The 22,920-nt window shown below is 34.0% G+C and overlaps 1 protein-coding gene and 1 long non-coding RNA gene across 5 annotated transcripts in view; one reads left to right on the forward strand and one right to left on the reverse strand.

The window, feature by feature from the left end:
• Positions 1–22,920, reverse strand: part of LOC109699252 (multidrug resistance-associated protein 1-like) — a 96,438-nt gene that overhangs the window by 27,807 nt on the left and 45,711 nt on the right. For all 4 annotated transcript variants that reach the window (XR_012447905.1, XM_074072886.1, XM_020183880.2 and 1 more), the window contains 6 exons: positions 21,548–21,724; positions 17,609–17,776; positions 15,775–15,937; positions 11,916–11,991; positions 5,247–5,307; positions 4,527–4,746 (listed from right to left, as the gene is read on the reverse strand). Coding sequence is in view for 3 of the 4 variants with exons in the window: in XM_074072886.1 (XP_073928987.1) it covers positions 4,527–4,746; positions 5,247–5,307; positions 11,916–11,991; positions 15,775–15,937; positions 17,609–17,776; positions 21,548–21,724 (865 nt within the window). In the remaining variant the exon portion in view is untranslated. The remainder of the gene's footprint in view (positions 1–4,526; positions 4,747–5,246; positions 5,308–11,915; positions 11,992–15,774; positions 15,938–17,608; positions 17,777–21,547; positions 21,725–22,920) is intronic.
• On the forward strand, positions 15,546–21,702 carry LOC141423215 (uncharacterized). The gene is made up of 3 exons (XR_012447906.1): positions 15,546–15,706; positions 16,730–16,768; positions 21,565–21,702. It is a non-coding gene; the product is annotated as an uncharacterized lncRNA (long non-coding RNA).

Here is a 22,920-nt window from a genome sequence, read left to right on the forward strand (position 1 = left end):
TCCTACTGTAATCAGACTTGCAGGCTGATGCTTCTCCAAAAGCCACACTAAGAAGACTTTCTGCTGGTTGTCATGCACACTGGAAACTCTAATTTCCTCTTCGGATGTCATTGTTCTAGTTTTCACTGCACTGCTGGTATGCCAGGAGCTGTATACATTGGTGGTAGTGGGAGTTGTAGGAGAGGCTAACAGGCTAGCAGAACAATGCTCTAGGGAATTACTTGGATAACTTCCATGCCACTAAATTCCACACTCGGTAACTGTGACCATGAATTTAACATTTTTCCATGGCTCGACTAAGCATCTCCTTTTTAAGTTACAACTTCTTCGGTATTTGTTACTGGCTATAGATTCTTCTACCCTTGATATTCTAGCTATATAATTGCTTATGTAGAAATTTATTACTCTGAAATCCTCTAAAGCCTTTCCTTTCATATTTATTCACTGTTGTCTCAGTGGAATTCCATGTGGTAAGTAAAGTAAATGATCCAGTCATTTTAAGCTGAAAGCAGCAGTACACTCTTTAAGCATTACACTTGAAAAATGAGGTGGCTATATTTTACACATTGGGTTGGAGAAGGAAAGTTTCTAATGGGAAGCATAAAGTGCTTCTTGTGTAGTATTCTGGAGACTCAACATCAAGTAGCTGAGACCCAAGGAAAAATGTCCAGGGTTATCTCTTCATTTAGAAACTAAGGTAAGATCTTTATTGTTGTAAAATATACATGTAAATTTTTTTGCTTCAGTATTCTAATTTTGTTTGAATGCTAGTCTTCTCTATTATTCATATCAGGCCTCTAGTATTAACATGTGAGAGTGCTAGTTATGCTTTAAAGTTCAAAAAATGAGGGGGGAAACCAAAGATGATGTTAATAAGTACAGCCTGCTTTTAATTGGACAGTCTCATAAGAGTTGCAGTCTTGGAAAAACATGAGAAATTAAAGTTTTTCATTTTATAAACTCACTTAACTTATTTGTCATTTGCCACTACAATTTATAAGTTAATAATAAGCCTTGAGAAAAAAATATATTTTTAAATGTAGAAATTAAAAATAAGAAAGAAAATAGAAAATATTTATGTTTGAATGGCTACAGACAAATCTGAATGAAAAGTCAGCCAATCAGGAGGTATTCTTTATATTCAACTGATTAAAGTCATAACATATTGCCTTTGTCACAAAATAATTCCTATATTTTCTGATAGTTCATAAGGTTTTACATAAGTAATATTCTAAAGCTAGACTTGCATACCTTGTGTTATATAGGAAATATAATCTACTCACTTAAAATGTTCTTCAAAAGACATCCACTCTGTCCCAAACCATAAAATGATTAACTGGATTGGTATGAATTTATTATCAAAAGTGTATGTGACAGGCACATACATAGAGATCTATACACAGATGGGTGTTTCTTTCGCTGCTAAACATTCTAGACCACTATATTTACATTTTTCCTCATAGACTTACAAAACTTCAAGTGAATAAACTTGACTACTGACTCAAAACCAAATACCTCTGTAACCCAATTTTTATACTATAGATATCCTTATATTTCATGTTAATCATTAACATAACATCTTTTCCTCCAATGAATACTAAAAGAATGATAGGACAAACACACATATCTTACAATATTTGTTAATGTTCATATAGAGATACTTATCAGTGATACTATGGACAATCAATAAAAATGAAAGAGGAGAAAAGAGAAGCAAGGCTCCTACTAGGTTCTGTATTTTTTATTATATCTTAATATATCTTAATATTCTGTCACCAAAGACATGCCAAGAAGTTAAAAACATGCAATTCTGTCATGTTTGAGTTAAAGGCACTTGAGAAAAACAGCAGGTGCAAGAAGGTCATCTTACTGTCCTGTTTCTTAAAAGCAGTAGATGAGTTCCCATGTGAAAAATGCCCTTCTCACACCAGAAGGAAAAATCTTTTCTTATCCTCAAAGACAGGAAGGCAACACCAAGAGAATTCTATACAGACCTGTTAAAACAACTGTTGTCTTTATGTCTCCTCACATAAAACCTTCACTATTTTTGTCCAATTCAGTGTATAAGTGCTTCACTCTAACTGCTTCTTTGAGTCTTCATTTCTTTATTAAGGCTCCCATTCCACCAAAACTTCTATTAAATAAGTTTATACGCTTTTTTCCCCTGCTGATATGTTGTATATTAATTAACTCTCATGACTAACTGAAAAGAAATCCTAAAAGAAAGGATAGAAAATTCTCCCTCACTACACTACACTACACATATAGCTCTGTTTCTCATTGATACTTAAGTACCACAACATTCACGTAGATGGCTGTTATTTTCTTATTGCATTCACTATCACTCTTCCTCAAATTGCCTTTCATTCTTCTTATAAATGCAACAAATTATATATATTTAAAATTTTCCCCTTTAATTGCAACATACTTTTATGTATCCTTTCTGTTTTTCAACTCTCCTGACATTTGAAGGATTGTATACACATACACGTAACACACACACACACACACACACACACACACATAAAATCAACTCCTTGATTCTCAAGCCATTACACACTTTCCTATGAGTTGTATTCTTTTCTCCTTTCATTCTTTACGATGTTTCCTTCATTATAATCATGGGCCTTTTCTCAATTTTCTAACATAAGTGAAGTTTTTCAGAACCATTGAGAATATTCTTGGAACAGAAGCATTTATTTAGTTTAATCTTTGTTTTTGTTATATAATAATTTTCTACCTGACTTTTAAGGCAATGTATCATAGCATGAGGTTTTTGCAAAGTATATTATATAGAACAAGATTTTCTCAATATGTTGATGGGAAAGATAATACAAAAATGTCCATGGTCAAATGGATTGGAAATTATTGGGTTAAACAGAATTAAACAGGTCAGTCTATTGTAGAATATCTAAAATCCTTTAATGAAAGAGGGTTTCTGGCTCATATTAAAACACAGTTCCCACTTTCCCAAACCTATTGAAATATAGAACCTTGTGTTTATGAAGCATCTTTACTGCTTTAAGTAAATTCTAATTTACTGGTTAAGGACATAGGTTTGAGAGTTAGGCATAGATTCAAATCCTAGCTCCAAAATTTACTTCCAATACTACTTATTTTCTACACTGTTAAATGATAGCTAACATTACACTCCTCTTCTATGCCTAGCACTTTTTACATATTGTACACTTATAATTTATTCATGGGAGTAATATCTGTGTGGGCAATACCTAAATTTTACAAGTGATAAAACTGAAAATTTAAGTAAGCTGGACAAGTGTAAGACATTTTACACTAAGATATACGCTAAATAAAATAATCAGTTTAAATCATGAATCTAGACTTTTGTAGATCAGAAATGGTCAATAACAGGCAATTTCACATATAACTAAAACATGTGGGTTTCTAGAAATAGAGCAGGCACTCACCTTATTGTGGTTGCTTTATCTATAAATTTATCTCCAGTCAGCTTCTATGAAGCCATTCCCTTAATTGGCTCTATTTGTGTATTCTTAAAGAATCTCTCACCCTCATGACTCTTAACCCTCACTCACATGTCACATCTACTTTGGGGCTTCATTTTTTGTCTCTATAGAATGATTCCAAGTTTCAGAACTAAAGAGTGTTAGATCTTAGAGGACTTAGAAATCATCCAGATGGAGAAAACTACTTTTAAAATTTTCAAACATGAATCTTTAAAAATTGCCTAGTGGATGAAAATAGGGGAAAATGTATCAACACATTAAATGTAGACAAAACTGAATTAGTCATTTGCTCTACCATTTAAGGCTTCCTCCCTATTTCCTTACATTGGTCATCATTGTACTTCCAGTTATCTAATCTAAACCTCAAAATCATGACTGACAGACATCCTCTTCTTACCCTCAATTCTTAGATATGTTTCTACTACAATGTCTTTCCTATCCATTCATTTTGTTCAGCTTCGTTACTGCTATCCATTCATTCATTGGTGCATTATCTCATTCATCGTGTTTTTTTTTTTATATCTCTTATTCATATGTGCATACAATGTTTAGGTCATTTCTCTCCCCTACCCCCAAATCCTTTTGCTGCATACCCATGGATTAGTATTGGAATGGATGCCATGGAGTTTGATCATGCACCCAGACCATTAGGCTTTAAACTCCTTCACACTCATCTACTGATATCCAATGTCGCTCTCAGTCTTCACTAATATGGAGTGGCTATGTATCACAAATGTTGCACAAGCCTCAGTGTTCTCAGCTGTAAAATGGTGGCAACAGTATGTTTTTGAATAATTGTGGTCAATATTAAATGAAACAAATATGAAACTATTCATTGTGGGCCATGTAGTGGACAAGTACAAGTTTTGATTTACTCTCTCAAATATGGTAAAGTGAAAATATGCATTTGAATTCTTCCCCAATATTGGAAGTTATGGCACAGATTTTAGTTCCAATAACATGAAGAAACTCATATTCTTATGTTTAAATCAATTAGGTCAGAATGAAAGAAAAAGAAAAGCAGATGAACAATGTTTTTACCTTGTACTAATCCCAATAATCCATAGGTATTAAGTTTATTGTTTCTTATTTGCTTCCATTCTGTAAATTCATTCCAGTGTTTTGCTTCTCTTGCCCAGGCACTAAGCCACAGATTCTGTCCAATGCTCACCAAATTCTGTCCTAGGTAAGTAGCCACAACTAGCCATACCCAGGGCCAACCAAAGGCTTGAAGGTACTTCAGAATTATTGAGAACTTCACCTGAAAGCAAAATTGGTCTAAAATTAGATTACCAAGGAATACTAAAACGTTAGCCACTTCCAAATGTCACTTCATTACTTGTTTGTGATTATTACTCATTAAACAGTCTGACATAGAACCTCAAAGCTGTATAAACAAGCTAACTGACATTTCATTAGTTTTGTAACCAAGTTATTCACCATCAGATTACTAACAAATTGGAATAAGAACAGAAAGTATATTAAAATACATGTAAAGTTTGAAGCATAGCAGTTAGCCTTTAAAAGTGGTCAGTTAGTAGAAGTTACTGTCATTAGTAAAACAGAACATACATTACTACAAAAAATGTAATCCTGACAAAACACCAGTATAATATACAATTCCATTTAATTTAATTTCTTCAACTATTACATGCACCCTTCTCAAGTTAAACAAGAAACTATGATATTTACTTAATAATGCAGTATAATCTTTTATATTTGGGTAGTTAATTGCAAATATCAATTCTTTTTGGTCCTTACCGCACCAACAGGGATCTTTTCTTTTTTCATTGAGAAATAATTTCTTTGATCAAATGAAGGCCTGATAAAAAAGACAATGTTTACTTTTTAGGTTTTAGGTAAATCAAACATGTAAAAAACTAGTTATATACTGTCAGCAGATTTATAACATGTTTCTCTCCTTCTTAACTTTGGTAGCAACTTGGCTTCTCCTGATGATATTTCTCCTTCATTCTTATTAAAGGGAAACTGTTTATTCTCTCCTACCTCAAAAAATATAAGTTCAGGAAATGTCATCTAAATTTTCACTGCTTCTAAATAATTATTTTTCAAATTTGAACCAAGTCCCTGGATCATTAAGCTAATGCCATCTGGCTATATTGCACTCGACCTCTTTCATCTACTCACTTCTTGGAATATCAGGAATTTCAAGTACATTCTTCCCTCATTCTTGTACCACTATCCTGGTTAAAGTCGTAGCTTCCATGGACAACTATACTAAATTAAAGCTCTTCCTAACTTCATGACGTTCGTAGTTTCAGATCTATTACCTGCATTCTACATTGTCCATTAACTTTCATGACCTTAAATGATGAATCCTATTACCTAGAACTAACTCATCTCTGCAAACCCATCTCTAAGTATTTCAAACTCTGGTTGCAAACTCTTATATTTCTAAGTAGCAAATTCAGCTACTGCCACTATATTTAGTTTTTATTCCATCTAGTTTCCTAGTTCCCAATACAACTATGTATCATCTTTGACTCCTTGGATGATCATTGACCCTAGCTTACCTGAGAGTTTCCCGATTTTAGCATTGATTCTTTTAGCATTGATTCTTTCATATTCCTCAAAGAAAAACCTATGCACCACTCTCTATTCCCTTCATTATCCAGCCTATCATCCACGTTTATTATTTTATCCAGACTGTGGCAATATCCTATACTTTCAGGTCTTGTTTTCCTTCCAGTAAAACTCCCTGTTAGGACTTTCATGTCAATCTTGGTCACAATTACTATCATAGAATGCTGCTCCAAAAAAATCATGCACTCCTGCAAGTTTGTTCTGCAAAAAAATAATATCTTCTTCTATATGGGCTTTAATGGTGTTTGAAAATCTTTGCATCACTTTCAAAATGGGTCTCACATCGTCCTCATGAAGAAAATAGGAAACTACAATTGCCAAACCTTTATATTTACATGCATTACCAATCGTTCGTTTCTAATCCTCTCCCACAACATACTTTGTTCCTTCCTTGGATCTAAGGCTAACCCTTTGATCTGAATCCTGGTCTGTTTTCCTTTCTAAAAAAACATTTGTTCATTTTAGTATTTTTATAATTTCTTGCGAATGAGTTCCTTTATTGTGCTTGTTAAAAACACACATTATAATAGTTCTGCTCTAGACATATATCATTTAATCAAGTGATCAAAGAGATTCTCAAGGCAAGTTGGAAAACACTGGATATTCTCTATTCAAAATCTTAACACTCCTTTCTACTTATTATTTCCTATAAGCCCACAGATAACAAATTCTTCTCATTTTAAAACCAATACCATCATCACAAAAATAATGCACTCCCAACTTTTTGCCTCTTTTGATTACCATCCTACTTCTTGCCTCCCTTTTGTTACAATTTTTCTGCTAAGTCACTTTTTCATCCACAAACTGGCATCTGGCTAAAATTATTTTCATCAAGGATGCCAACAATCTACTTTGTTACAGATATTGGATACTTTTGAAAATTAAAGAGTCCGTTGGATACTTCGAGAATTTCACTTAAACTTGCCATGACATTGAATATTATTGACCACTCCCTTGTTTAGGGGATTTTTCATTTTCTTCCTTTTACTACCACACTTCCATATTTCCCTCCCTCAGCTCTAGTCCTTCACTAGTTTTCTATTAAGCCCCTTTTCTCTTTTCTTTTCAACATTTATGCTTCCCAGAGCTAAATTCATCATTTCCTTTGGTTGCTTCACTACTTCCTGAGCACTCTTAGTTCACTCTCAGTTCACTCTCAGTTTCAATAATTGCTTTCTCTGTGGAAGACTCTCAAGTTGGTATCTCTACTCCATAACTCTTCTCTGAGTTCCAGATCCATATGTCAGAGGAAAAAATGAAAAATTATTCATATTCTTATGTTTAAGATAATCTGTGCTAGCATGCTTGTGAATATTGCCTTTTTTCTATGTATGTTATGATAGTAAAAATGTCCTATAGCTGGTCTTTAATGTTTTTAAAATTTTATGCATGTTCTTTGCAATTCAATGTGTAATGCTATCAAATATTTTTCTTTAACAGTTATATTTTATTATAAGACAGCATTATACCATATAACATAGTATTTATTATATTAGCATAATATGGTTTAACAAAGTTAGTACTTATATTGGTTACAGTTTTTTCCTGCATTAATTATTGCTTTTATGATTTTTTCAGATCTCTCTGTAAAACTGAACCAATGTCATTAACTTTAATTCTTAAAATGTGAAGGGAGGAATTTTGTTCCTTGTAATAAATTCTAATACACAGGAGCATGGGTATGCAAACACTGTCATTTGATGTACCTACTATCAAATTAACCCTTAGAAATAGTGCTCAATAGCAAATCAAGAGAAGTTCCCATTTCTTCATGTTTCCTGTTTTATTTATTGGAATAAGAAAGGCAATATTTGACTAGCCTGGTAGTTCTTCCCTAACTGCCTCTGGCACTAAAATACAGAATCATAATGTGGGAGGTTGTGGTACATACTCTTTGTAGGATCAGGTTCAGCCTCATAGAAAGATATACTGTTTTACAGACACTTTCTTTGGAATAGCTCCTGGTGTATGATTTGGGTTAATTACCATCATCATCCTTCAAACCCTTGGCCTGGCTTTTGTTTGGATAAGCAAGTTTAGCATTGGTGTCAAGCCAAAGAATTAATTCTTAATGTAGGTGGACATAAAATGCAATGAAATTCAACTGTTAAAGGGGACTTAAGGCTTCTAATTACATTTAACTAACAGAGGCCAAGAATTTATTGGACACTATACAGAAAGGTATTACTTTTCAAAATTAATATGTTTATTCTTTTTACCAACAAAAAAAACCCCATTTGGTTCTGGTCACTTTGTTGTAAATAACAGGTTTTCTTTGAGTTCCTTAAAAGAGCAAATTATTTTAAGCAGGTAGAGAAGTTCTAAAAATGAATATTGTTCTGACCTTCAGAAACTATCAGGAAAACTGACACAATACCCATCTACATATTTTTGTATAGTATATGTAAAATTAATATTTTGAAACCATGATCCTTGAACTGAGCACACAATTGCAAAGTAAAGTATGTATGGGAAGATTAAAATGGTTGGGAATGGTTGGCAAGAAAGCCTGAAGGGGGCAGTGTAGGTGCTGAAATGACATTCCCCTTCTTTTTATTCAAAGATAGTATTAGAGATGTAAAGAGGTAATTAATATTCAGTACATAAATTTAGACAAAGAAGAAATATGAGTATAAAAAGTTAAAAATATTTTATCCCTTATTAGAAAACTGAACCAACATCATTAAACTAATCTGAATTCTCAAATTTTGATAGGAGAAATTTTCAGACATTTTTCCCATCCAGCTCCCTTTCTTTTCCTCATTTCTAACAAGCAGTTGTCAGGTTTCCCATAAACCTTTCTTTCCATAAGGAAGACTCCTTGTATTTTGTCTCAATACATCCCATTGTGGAGAGCTCCAACTGCTGACAAGTTCCTGCCTACTTCTATTTGCCAATCCCTAGTCCATCTTAATTGTGCACTAATTCAAAATAATTTGGGTATTCTAGGAAATAGAGAATTGCCTTGAAAAGTCAAGAAAATGCTCTCTCTGAATTTTATGTTACCAAATAGTAAAGCAGATTAAAAATGAAAGAGTAGAAAAATGACATAGAAAGTAATAAACTAGGGAGGCAAGTAATTGGAAAAATTAAAGGCCACTTAAACTAAGATAAAAATAATATAATTTCTTATTTGAAAAATAAAGATCAGCAAAGAGTCTTCATGGACTCCCCATTAGGTTTGAAACCAATTAGATTTTCTCATACTCCTTAAAGAGTAAGCTTGACTCTGGGTCATGTTGATAAGAATATGACATACTACCACTGGAGGGGTCTTCCCAACATATTCTTCATTGAAAAGAATTCAGTTTCTGAATGTGATTCCAGCTTGAGCTTCTGTAACTTGGAAATATGTGGAAACAAATTCTGTAACAAATGTTTATAGGACTGGGTTTCTTTTCTCAAACAGAAAAATGGGGAATTTTTCCCAAAAATGGTTCACAGAAACTTCAAAGGGTTCAGTGTATATATTATGATTCAGAATGACTTTATAAGTAAGGAAAATTTATTTGTTATATATGGAAGGATACAACAATACTTATTGGCTTGTTTTGCTACTTATGGAATGCATGGTGAGACTATATGCAGGTAAAGACTAAGATCTAGAAATGTGTATACCCCACAACACATGCCTTCCAAGTCAGCTTCTGGATTGGCTTTTCTTGGAGATCTTTTAAAAACGCTACTAATTTCAATGGAAGATACTAAGTTATGATGGCCAAAAATGAAACAAATAATGGGTTATAAGAACTGTGAGTATTCTTTTGGACTCTGTTTATTGAGTATTGATTTATGTACCATTCAATCTTCTAGTTTCTGGCAATAGACTGTGAAAAAAGACACAAAAATTTGCACCATTATAAAGGTTATAGCCTAGAGGTGGGAGAAAGAAAAAAATAAAAGAAAATAAATAAAATTTTCATTGTGATGAAAATTGTTAAGTCTTGAGAAAAAATAAAGCTGAGGAGTATTGTTATGTGACATAAGGTAGATAAGAAAATTTTCATTGATGAAGCGACACTGGAGTAAATACCAACCAAAGTAGATGAGGAAGCCATAGAGTTATCTGGGCAAAGTATCAGAAAATGCAAAAGTCCAGAGGTGGGGACACGGTTGGTTCTTCCAGAAACAGCAAAAAGTCTGCTGGAGAGGAATAGTGAGATGTGAGCTTAAGGAGATTTGATCAGAAAGGTAAACAGACCCAGGTCCTGTGGGCCTTTATGGGCCATTAGCTAAAAAACTAACCCATTGGGAGTCTGAGGTAGAAGAGTGGTGTAATCTGACTTATATTTGTAGAAGAATCATTGGTTGTGTCATTGCTTACAGTCTGTATTGGGCAAAGATCGCAGAAGAAAATCCTGTAAGAAGGCCATTAAAATAATGCAGAACAAAAGAGGTCCAAGAAGCAACTGGAAGAATAGTGTTGCCTAGTTGAGAAAGAGAGGGTGCTTATATATCAGTAGTTCTGTTTTAGACATATAAATTGAACATGTCAGTTAGGATTTATTAAAGGGAAGAAGCTGAGAAAGTCAGTTGGCCATACAATCTTGGGGCTCAGAGAAGAAAATAAGCTAGAGATATAAAATTGGAAGTATTAGTGTGTAGAAAATATTTAAAGACATGAGACTGGACCCTGAAGACGGACAGACTACACCAAGAGAACAGATAAAATGAACCAGTCTAAGGTCTTCATGATCAACAATGAATGATTCAGTTGACCTATTAAGTCAGATAAGTCTGGTCTGTACATAGAGCTCTGACCTGCCACATCTACATTATTCACACATCCATAATCATATCCAATCCTTAAACAACAAAAAATACCTCTTACTCATATCCAATCCTTTAAAAATAATGAACTAAAGGAACTAATTTATTTAAATTCAAGTCTATCAAGTTCTGAGATGTTGGATCTTGTAAGTGTTTACTTCCTTTCATTTTACCAATTTTGACCAGTGACTGCTTCCTATAACTCTAGCCACTTTCTTTTCAATCCCTTTGTTCCTATTTTTCTTTCCTTTTCTCATTCTGCTTCCTGTTTAGGCAACTACTGGAGGAATCCTTGTGAGGAAGAATCTGTCAGAATATTGGGCTTCATTGCTCAATATCACTGCTTATTGCTCATTTTAATTATCAACCACACACACACACACACACCAAAACAACCAAGGATCACAATAAATACAATGAAATCCAATAATCAAGGCCAGTGTTTGCTATTTTTATTTCTCTCTCCTTCTCATCACTGTCCTTCCTTCCTTCCTTCCTTCTTTCCTTCCTTCCTTCCTTCCTTCCTTCTTTTCTTCCTCCTTTCTTCCCTTCCTTCCTCTTGTCTTTCTTAAAGGGCTTCTTCAATTCCTACCCCAAGTCCATGGTTATATTTCTAAGTCACATACCCTGACTGGTAATCATCCCAGACCAAATGTAAATGTCCAAAGACTATTTACAAATTCACATCTGAATAGCATATATATGCATAAAATAGGGTTATTTTGGTCACACATCTAGTTAGATTAGTTTCTACTACCAGAATTTAGCTAGAAATGGATGAGTCTCATAAGCATAGATTTCCAAAGCTAATTCATATCTATCTGATTCAAAAAAAATAAGCACACTGATTTAGCAAATCGTTTAGAATTAGAAGACACTAAGTACATTTTATATCCATTTTAGAATATAGATTCCTTGTATAGGATTTTTTGCAATACTGGGGATTGAACCCCAAGCCTCACACATGCTATGCAGCCCTATAGGATGAATTTTAAAGCTAAAAAATTAATTAGTTGCTCCATAATCCATAGAGCATGGTATTATCCTAGTACTCACCTATCTTTTTGCTCCAGGATTTGGTCTTTCAGTATAGTTCTGGAGTTGATTACACTGACTTGCTTTAAAACATGAGCTGGAGAGGAAGATGGTGAGTGCTTTTATGAGCAAGCAATTCACAAAACAGAGAAGAATGATGAAAGATTATACAAATTGGAGAGTTTTTTTTTTAAGTTCTGGATCCAAAAGTATACTGAGAGCCTATTCATTTTCTCCACTGATTCCACTTCACCTAAAATGTAGTGTTTTAATGATCTAAGATTTCAGGATGGAAAACCTTACTGAGAAATTCTTATTTATACATTAGAGAGTGTTGCTAACTTATTTTACATCTTCCATAAAAGAAGTAAGTATTTACCAAGAATAATACAACTCTAGTCTTTAAAAGGACAATATAATTTCAGCAAGCTTATATATGAATGTGATAATTGTGAAGATTAGTAAGAAAACACAATGGTAGGTCTTCCAACTTTGCCAAATCTTTCCATATCTGAGAATAATCAGGAAAGAAGGAAGCATGGCTGAGTCACAAGCAGTTTTGAAGACAGGAGAGTGGTATTTATGTACATTATTCAGTTCCATGACAGCCACTAGGAAAAGATGGAGGTGGTTCAAGCCTACTATTTCATAAATAGGAGGAACCAGAATAGTTAAGTCATTGCTATGAAGATGGCCAGAGATTTTCAGCATGAGGACTAGATCTTACAGCTCTTGACAACTGGTCCATTGTTTTTTTCACAATGTTGTTCTGACTTATTACCCCTCTTGTAGTATCACAAAGGTATAGAATTTTAAAATAGAAAAACCCTGTACCCTTTAAGGAATTCTTGAACAGACTCAAGACAAAAAATGAATTATAATAAGTGAATGGCAGGCCATAGGGTAATTACAAATCTGGGGCCACACCTCTCAGATTGCACTCTCTAACAGGTAATACTGTTATGTCATATCTCAAAAATGTCCTCATATAGTATTTGATTTTTCCTTGCCACTTGTACAAATAAGAAATACAAAATCCCACAGGAATAGGCCCACAAATAATATTTGTATGAATCAGGGCAAGAGTACAAATGAATATTTACACACCTTCTATTTATTTTAAAGTTATAGATGAAACTGTCAAACTCTTATGTAAGTTCTATTGCTTACTCTAACAAATACATCCTACCAGTCACCTAGAAGACAATGTTCAGGAGAGATGATTGAATGCCTCTGACCTCCTGAGAACATGGGAGTCTTTGGTGCAGCATTCTCAATCAAGGCCTTTCTTCTCTCTCTCTCCCACCCCAGCTCCACCTTGGAACACATCTTTTGATATTTCAGCCCACATGTACAGACTCTGCTCCCCTCGCCATCCTCAAAATAAAAACATCCTCAGTCCAAAGAGTACTGTGTACTAGCACAGCAGTTGGATCTTAGGAGGGCAGACCTAAGAAATAAGAGCCAGGTCCCAGAAGCAAGTTTACATCATTTGGGCAAGGAATTCTGGAACATACAGATATAGAGTGGTCAAGAAATGGGAGGCGAGGAGGGCATTGCTGTTGGGCATAATCCCTTGGTCTCCTGAGCATCAGGTAGAGAGGCCCAGAGCAGGGACTCTCTAAAGCATGGAGTACAGACAAGGGCAGTACTGTTAGGATATCACACTGAATGTAACTGAGTTTGAAGCTATTTTTTTTAATGGGGTTTTTTAATAGTATTGAAATCTATTTTTGCCTTACATATAAGATGACTAACAAAACTACACTACACATGCTTTTGCAAGTTATCTATCTATCTATGTATCTATCTATAGCTAGCTAGCTGGCTAGCTAAATCTATCATTTGTTGTGAGTAAAGTATGCTGTTGCTGGGGTTTTTTGATGGTAGTACTAGGGATTGAACTCAGAGCCTCACACTTGCTAGGCAGGCACTATGCCACTTAAGCCATAGCCCCAGCTATTTTTAGCTTTAGTTATTTCTTAGATAGGTCTCATGTTTGTGCCTGGGAAGGTCTCAGACCCTGATCCACCTGCCTTTCTTTATTGCTGCTGTTTAGATGGGATCTCACTAAATTTTTTCCCAGGCCTCAAATCAATCCTCCCGATCTCTATTCTCCAAGTAGCCTGGATTATATACTCAAGCCGCCACTCCTGGTCTTATGGTTGTTTTTCACAAGCCTTATTTTCTTATCAAGCATTAAAAAAAGTCAAAATCCCAGAAATACAAATTTTCAAAAACTCATTATATTTTTTATTATAAAAATTCTCTACTTTTTACCTCTCTAATTTCTAATAGAAGACACAGACATATTGAGGTAATTAGGCAAAAAGTTCAAATTACATTTTTCTAACTGGTATATTTCTGGTGGTAAAGTGGCAACACCTATTAACCTAAGGTCAAGAATAATATTGTTTTTAATCTGCTACAGTAGAGGACACAAACATAAAAAATCTACAAATGCAGACAAGGCATGATACTTGTTTGCCAGGGGGTTTAAACAGTAACAAATTCCATAACTTTCAAAGGATACACTGCTCACATTTCACGGTAAATTAAATATGTAAGTTAAAACCCTCACACTGCCTGCTTTTAGAGATGTATTTTTCAAAGTAATACAACCTATGTTTTATGTGGCCTTTAAAATAAATGGCCATAAAGGGGGTGGGAAGAGAGAGAGAGAGAGAGAGAGAGAACCAACAACATTCATAACATTCCAAATTCAAATCCCCCTGGATTTAACACCGAGGCGACACACTTCTGGAAGCCACTGTTTACACATCTACTGAGCACCTGACATTTGCTTAGCATGAGGATAGAAACAAAAGATGGAGTGCTTGCTTTTGATGATGCATTAAGTATTTTTGAATATTTGTAATATGAGAAAGCAGTAAAGCCATGGAATTAAAAGCAACTCACATAATAAATGTGTACATCCAAAAGAGAAATGTTAAAAATGACCTTTTTTTTTCACTTCATGGCAATAATACAAAATAAATCCAACTGATCATTGTGATAAGCTGGTTTCATTGTTTTATGACCTTTGTATGTAAGTAAAGTATAAAGTCAGTGAATATATATCAATTCACAAAGAAAATACTGGAAATACTAATATAGCTCTGTGACCTATGAAATTATGAAATAGTTAACAATTTTTAGATGATTTTACAGTGGTGCTCTGGAAAGGTATAGGAAAGGCATAATGATATGATGATTTGCATGAGAAACCATGTACAGCTGTGAAAACAGATGATGTCACACCCAACTTTCACAGTAGGCAAAGACTTATTTTTGTGGATCATTAAAATGATGCTAAATTTCAAGCATCTTTGTGTCCATTTAATTTATTTAAAAAAATCTATAAACCTGAATTTCAAATTCTAGCCTTGTAAATAAATATAAAAATTAATAAATAAATCCAAGTTGTTAATTCTTAAAAGTTAAACAAATATATTTCTCTTTTTCCTTTCTTCAGATTCTTTTTCTTCCCCAAAGTGCAATATTATACCTCAGATGTTTAAAATACTTATTATTTATTCCATAGGGATTTGTGCTTTTTACTACTAATTTAAAAGTAGGTACAATGATTAGATCCATTATATTTTAGATCTGGAAGAGAATTTATAAATCATCGGATCTCTTATTTCATAAATGAAGAATATCATGAGGTATTTAAATTGGTTATTAAAAATCATAAATAAGTTTGATTTTTTAACCAATGGTTTCATGATATTCGTTTCTTTCCTATAGAAAGGTTCTCAGACCTTGACTTGCACAGGAGAAATGAAGAAAAACAGATAGCAAGAAATCAGGTACTTAATGGACTTTCAAAATGGGCAGGCAGGCTGTTCCTTATGTTTGTTATCTGTTGTGTCCTCACCTTCTTCTTGTTCTTTGAAGACTTGAAGCAAATTACTGAGGTTTTTAGTTTTAGACATCAGCTCCTGGTAGGTTCCCATTTGTGCTATCCTGCCACTTTCCATCATAACAATGAGATCCGTCTGTGGCAAAATTGTGAGGTTGTGTGTCACTAAAATACGAGTCTGAAAGGCAAATTGTTTATTCTATAGATTATAAAGAAATGGCACATGGTGCTTTTAAAAAGCTGCAATTTATTTTGTCTTTACTATTTTTTTTCTGACTAAAGGTTTTTAATTATTTTTCATTTAAAATTTTAGTATCATATTATTATTGTACTAGGGGTACATTCTGACATTTACAAAAGTTCTTACGATATGTAGTAGCTGAATTCACTCTCTCCATCACTCTCCTTTATTTGCCCTACCCCATTCCTGGAATAGTTTCAACAAGTCTCATTTTTCCATTTGCATACATGAGAGCATGACATTTTTACCATAGTCACTTTCCTACACTCTTTCCTTATATCCTACCCCTCCCACTGGTACCAAACCCCAGATGAGACCTGTTTTACCTTTCTGTTCTGTGCTTTTGAAATAAAAGACATATTTTGCTTGTTTAAGACAGCTATACAGGGAGTTTCCTTGTGACAGTTCCATGAATATATGTGTTGTAACTTGAATTGATTCATCCCTTTATTTTTTCTGCTTTGTACCTTAGTCCCCTTATGGTGATTTCAACAGGTTTAAAAGTTCTACATTCTTTAGAGTATAATTTTGGTAGGTGATAGTTCAAATCAGCATCTATATGTTTCATAATGACTGATGGCATGCTGCTAGACAGCAAATAGCTGCTTGCAAACATGATTTTAACTCTTTAGTACAGATATTTTTCATTCTATTAGAAATGAAACAATTTCATAGTAAATTCAAAGCAGTTTCATATTTTTCATTCTTGTTTACCTTTTTGAAACGCAGGGTACCGTTACCAACAGTTGTGTTTGGCCCAAGTTATACGTAAGTCTTTATTTTTTATTTTTTCATATTATTTTATACATATATATGCAAGTTAATAAGGTGTCTTTATCTGGTATTCATCCAAATAACTAAGGACATTTGTGTATCATTTTCTTTGTTGTGTATTTTTCTATTTTATACTTCAATATCTCCTCTATACTACCAATCTATAAACACATATTACAAAGAAAAGAGTATGGTTTTGAAGTCAGATAAATTTTTAAAAAATCTATGTTGTTCTGTAGAGAAACTTCTACTGGGTCATTTGGAACCCAGAGCTCCTTCACATGTGAAATAGGCATTATGATAATGCTTATTTCAGAAATTTACTTCAAGAACAAGGAAGAAAAGTGATAGGGAAGGGGTGAACATGGCAAGCACTCACTAAATACTAAGTCCTATCTTCTTGGCGCTTCATGAAACAGATGGATCATTTTTACTTATATGCTAGCAATACTAAATTTTAAATTACAAAAGAGACAATGAAATCATTCTATTTTTAGATAAAGTATTATGTACCAATATACCATTTTTCAAAAAAGGAAAACTAAAAGACACCAAACAAGAAAGAGCTCTTTAGGACCTATAAGTGGTACTAATCGATTGTATAACAATCACATACACATGCTTGTTACTAATGTAGACTTACAAGAAAAACTTCTAAAACACTTATTGAAGTTTATCTCTAAAACAGAAATATAAGCATCTTGTTTTTTCATGTGAAATTTCAAAACTTTACTTAAACAAATAAACAAAATAATTGGAATTTCAGGCGCAATGCTAGACCAAGTAGCTTCCCCTCACCCCCTCACTCAGAAGCATAAGTAATACTGTCACTACCTTGTTTTTCAAAAGTCCAGAAGTCCCAATCACATTTTCAAAAAGCTGCTTCCCAACATGAACATCCACAGCAGACAAGGGGTCATCCAGGAGGAAGATGTCAGCTCTACTATAGACAGCTCTGGCCAGGCTCACTCGCTGCTTCTGGCCCCCACTTATATTCACACCCTGAATAAGGACCAAGAGAAAAACAAGACCAGATGAAAAGTTTGCTAATTTCAAACACATGCATTTACATTTTTCTTTTATACTGTGTGTGTGTGGTATTTGAGATTGAATTCAAGACCTATCAGTTATGAGAAAAATGCTACTACAGCTACACACTCAATATTTTTACTTTTATTTTGGTTTTCAGCTAGGTTCTCTTGCTTTTGCCTGTGTACACCTGAGCCTGTGATCTCCTTACCACTATCTCTTGTGTAGCTGGGATTACAGATGTGAACCACCACACCCAGCAGTTAGGCTCTTTTATATCATGAACAGCTAATGGCCCAAGATGAACACTTAGAGTTCTCTCTAATATCTTCTTACTGCCTAGTCCTACCAGACTGTGTAAACTAACAAACATCTACTTTCTCTTTACTGCTTACTCTCTCAAGGAGTTGCTAACAAGGAGAAAACCTTGATCTCTGAAAGTCATGCCTGTGGAATGCTAAGCAAGATTTTTGGTTGCCAACCATATACTGACACTAATGATCATTTTTCAGTTGACACATAGGAAATTGAGAATAATAGCTAAATTACCAAAGCAGCAATCAATGTGTCCTATTTTTTTGGTACAAGTCTTGTTGGCAAAAGTACAACTCTAAGAAGAAAAAATAGCTAGTATACATCACTATGTGAGAATTAAAGTTGACATGTACAGCCATGGAGAATTATGGGGTCAGGACCAATTTTCTTGATTCATTTTATGTTTAGTGTTTACAGATCGTGTTTTAAAGCTCTCAGTGCAACACAGAACTTAGCCAATGACACCTAATTGTAAAATGCATTGCTTTTTGCATTTCACATCCTCCTACTATTCAACAAATTTCTCAATATGACTATATTATGGGTGCTATGCTAGCCTCATAAGGAGGACACAGCTTAGCAAAGGGAAAGAGGACTGAAAGATATAAATAAAGCAGTGTCATATGTATGTGTGATCTGTGTGTTATTATGATAGTCCCCAGATCATAGATTTGTTGGGAACATTGAACGAGTGTAAAAACATTTAGACATATTCAACACTAAGTGTGGGCACAATCAACATTGTCTATTTCACCCAATCACTACTCTCTCCAAGTTATCCTCTGCCTTGTCATTTCTTATCCTGTAATTATACCACCATTCTGCTTAAAAACCTTGTATACACTTGTAAGCAAATGTAAAAATGATAAAATGAAAGAAAGAAAGAAGAAAAAAGGAAGAAAGAAAGAAACCTTGGCTAACCACATCTCCATCTTCCCATCACTCATGAGCAACAGTGTTTTTCTTAGTATAAATGTAAGGAGGTTATATTCTTGGATTTGTTCATCTCTTTAACCATTCTTTCAAGGTTGCCTCAAATGACAGGTTTGTCAATCAGACTAACATGGCCTTTTACACTAAGCAAAAGGCTGTTCATTCTGCCTGGGAGCCAACATCTTCCCTTTTTGATTTAAAGGATACCCACTCTCAAATATACTTCTTGGTTTTTTAATTGCATAGTTCTGGTTTTCAAACATAAATTTGTACTTAAAATGTTTTTCTAGAGCTACAATGAATCAGTTGCAAGCCAAATAGCACAATTTAAAAATTGGAACATATTTGAATAAACACTTCACCAAAACAAAAGGTCTGAGTAATAAGTTTATAAAAAGATGCTCCTGAATTAGGGAAGTAAAGTAAATTAAAGTCAAAAGGAGTCTGCTTAAACACACTAAAATTGCTATTCCATATAACAAGTGCAGGCAAAGTTGTGAAGAAACTGGAAGTGAAAATTCTTTCAGCCATTTTATAAAAAATAAAACAGAAAACAAAAAAACAAACATGGTGATGCACTGAAAAAAACCACAAATTTGCCACATGACTCCACAACATCACTCCTACGTATCTACCCAAAAGAAATGAAAAATGTACACACAAATATTTGCTCATGGATGTTCACAGCACTATTCTTAGCAATTCCAGACTGAAACCGATTCCCATGTCCATCACTGCTGTGTGAATAAACAAGGCGTAAAGCCACATGGTGGAATATGTTCAGAAATAAATGTGATAGATGACTAACCCACAATACAGCATGGGTGAAGTTCAGTGAAAGATGCAAGTGCCAAATACCACCTAGAAATGAGTACCTAATTGACATGGATTAAAGAAAAGGCAATGATTATAAATGAATATTTAGTACATCAAATGTCCTTTTTGAAATCAACCTCTCTTCCGGTGTCCCAAGTGAAGTGATATATTACCCCTTTTCCTGTCTTGCAACTCTTTGTTTAATCATTGTATTGCTAGAATTGCCGCCATGCTCACTAGCTTAGGAGTTCCATCAAGTTTATCTTTGCATTCCCAACACTTAGTGTGTGACACTGGATAATTAATAAATATCATTAGGGATAATTGATTAAAAATTGGCAGAGTTCCACTAGCCTGCAAATACCTTGAAGGCATGGTGATAGTTCTCTTGCTCACCATTATATACTCCATAACAGAACAAGAGCATATAATAAATTAATAAATGTTTGTTGCCATTAAAGAATGTCAAAGAAAATAATCAATCAAAGTAAGGGGAAACTCAACATTCATTGTCGTATTTATAAACAGCGGTAAACAGATTGTCTTTTGAGATGTTCAATTTCATGTTTATTTTAAAGTGCATCAACATATTGGGAGAAATCTATTTGTAGAAAGTAGAAATTACAAATAACAATACCATCTAGTTCCTATATTGAACTATTCCTATTCTTATCTTGGATTTTTTCCTTTATATATATGTATTTTATATATATAGATAATGAAGTTATGAATAATATGTTTATATGTATCTTCATATTGTTCAATATGTATTAACAAGTTTGAAGAAGTCACATTTAGCTATGGCATCATTTTTCTCAGGGACAATGAAGATAATAGAAAAAATGTAGCTGTAGAAAAATAATAAATCTATTTAGTATTATTGAAAAATTACACTTGCAAAGTAACAGACTATGAGTGAAGTCATTCTAATTGCAAGAAAAAATTTGGATCATTCTAGATTTTATATATTTCTATTGCCTATAATTTTGTTAAATACCATATTTTATTTATCAATGTAAAAGACCTATGCCCAATATCTTTTTGGATATTCAATGTACTCAGTAAAGGTTATTCATTCATCTTTATAGCATGGATAAATTGTAAGGCAAGGATACTCTTACATTCATGTTTAGTTAATGGAGATTTTAGTTGTGGGATAAGGATAATCTCCAGGGGTTCATACTCTAGTCACAATATTGTCTTCTTTTTTTTAACTCTAAAACACTGAGTAAAGTAATGACTATTCATTAATAAAATACAACAAACTGTTCCATGATTGGGAAACATGTTCTTCTTAGTGCTTCCAAACTTGGTGCTCTGCTACTCCCGTCTTGTCCTTGACTTTGTGCAAAGATATGCAGGGGGGAAATTATTATTCATTCTTTAGAAACTGGAAAGCAATGTGCGAGCAACTAAGACAAAAATGTTCACAATATAATTTGTAGGCTTTTATTACTCTTTGTGGATACTATGTACAGAATTGATTTTTAAGCTGCTTTTTTGATAGCTCATTATAAATAATTATTTATCCACAGATTCTTCCATTTTTCATAGAAATACATAATAAGTTTTAAAAATTATATAGCTCTTCAGACTTCAGTAAAAAGGTTATTAACATTTTAGTAGCTGAATGTTATTTTATTCCTGCATTATGATAAATTATAATTTTATTGTCCTTACTCTTTCTCCAATCTCAGTTTGATCTCCATTTGGTAACTGCTCCAAGTCTGGAAGGAGAGCACAGGCTTCCAATACTTGCTCATAAAACTGCTTCTGCATGGTGGAGCCAAAGAGAATGTTTTCTTGCAAAATGCAATTCTGAATCCAGGCCTGCTGGGAAACATAAGCCACAGAACCCTAAAGAAAGAAAGCAAAGCAGTATTCTTAACAAGGAAAGAGAACAAATGTCATGCAAAATATTAAAACTGTGTTTAGTCTGTAGTTTTTCTTTCATTAATACATATACATGTATATGTGCAATTATACTGTAATTCACAGGTATAGATGTACATATAATTTTAAATCTATCTTATTTCTTATGGGGATATATTATCTCATGGTATGCTACTTTAATAGTATCCATGTTTATTAACATTCCCTTCAAGTGAGTCACATTGTACTTCTTATTTGCTTTCATTGTACTTTCTGCACCCATCTCTGGTTGGATTTCCTAGAAGCAGACACTATGAATGCATTACTTTTCTTGGGTTGCAATAACAAGGTCCAATAGATGGATGGCTTAAACAACAGATAGTTATCTCTTCATGCTTCTGGAGGCTGGAAGTCCAAGTAAAAGTGTCAGCAGGGTTAGTTCCTCTGGAGGCCTCCTTCTTTGGTTTGTAGATGACTGCCTTCTCCCTATGCTTCATGTGGTAACCACTTTGAGTTTGTACCTGTGCTCTAACCTTCTCTTCTCAATACTCAGCCATGTTGGATTATACTCCACCCTAATAAGACTATTTTAACTTAATAACTCTTGAGAGACCATATCGCCAAATATACTTTTAGCTACTGAGGGGAGGTCAGAACTTCCACATTTGAACTTTTAGGAAACACAACTCAGTTTATAACATTAAGGCAGAGTTTGGGGTGCATATTGAATATTGGGAATGAACCCCTGTGGAAGGAAAGGAGAAAGGAAGAGTAGGAAGAAGGAACATCATATTGAAATGCAGGCCTGACAGACTTTGGCCAATGCTCTAGAGCCATAAAGGAGTATCATCCATCAGTCGTCCTGTGTTAGGCAGAACCAGAGTGGGATTGGGCTGCTGTCTGCAGCCAAGGCCACCCTGAGGATGCTGATTTGCTCATTGTGCTCCTTCACAGTAGGCAGCAAGTATTTCTGAGAAGGGCAATCTGAGCAGCACATTGATCACTGTTCTTATATTCATTAATGGCTTGAAATGACTCCTAAATAAATCACAACCTGCTGCATGAAATGTCCTCTAACTCTTCTTTCTTTGAAATGAACTTGCAGTATTTCAACTAGAGACCTACCTTTCAATCTGCCCCTTGGATTCTGTCTAAACATTGATTTTGGTGTATTGTGACTA

Source organism: Castor canadensis, chromosome 5 (assembly GCF_047511655.1).
Source record: "Castor canadensis chromosome 5, mCasCan1.hap1v2, whole genome shotgun sequence".
NCBI lineage: Eukaryota > Metazoa > Chordata > Mammalia > Rodentia > Castoridae > Castor > Castor canadensis.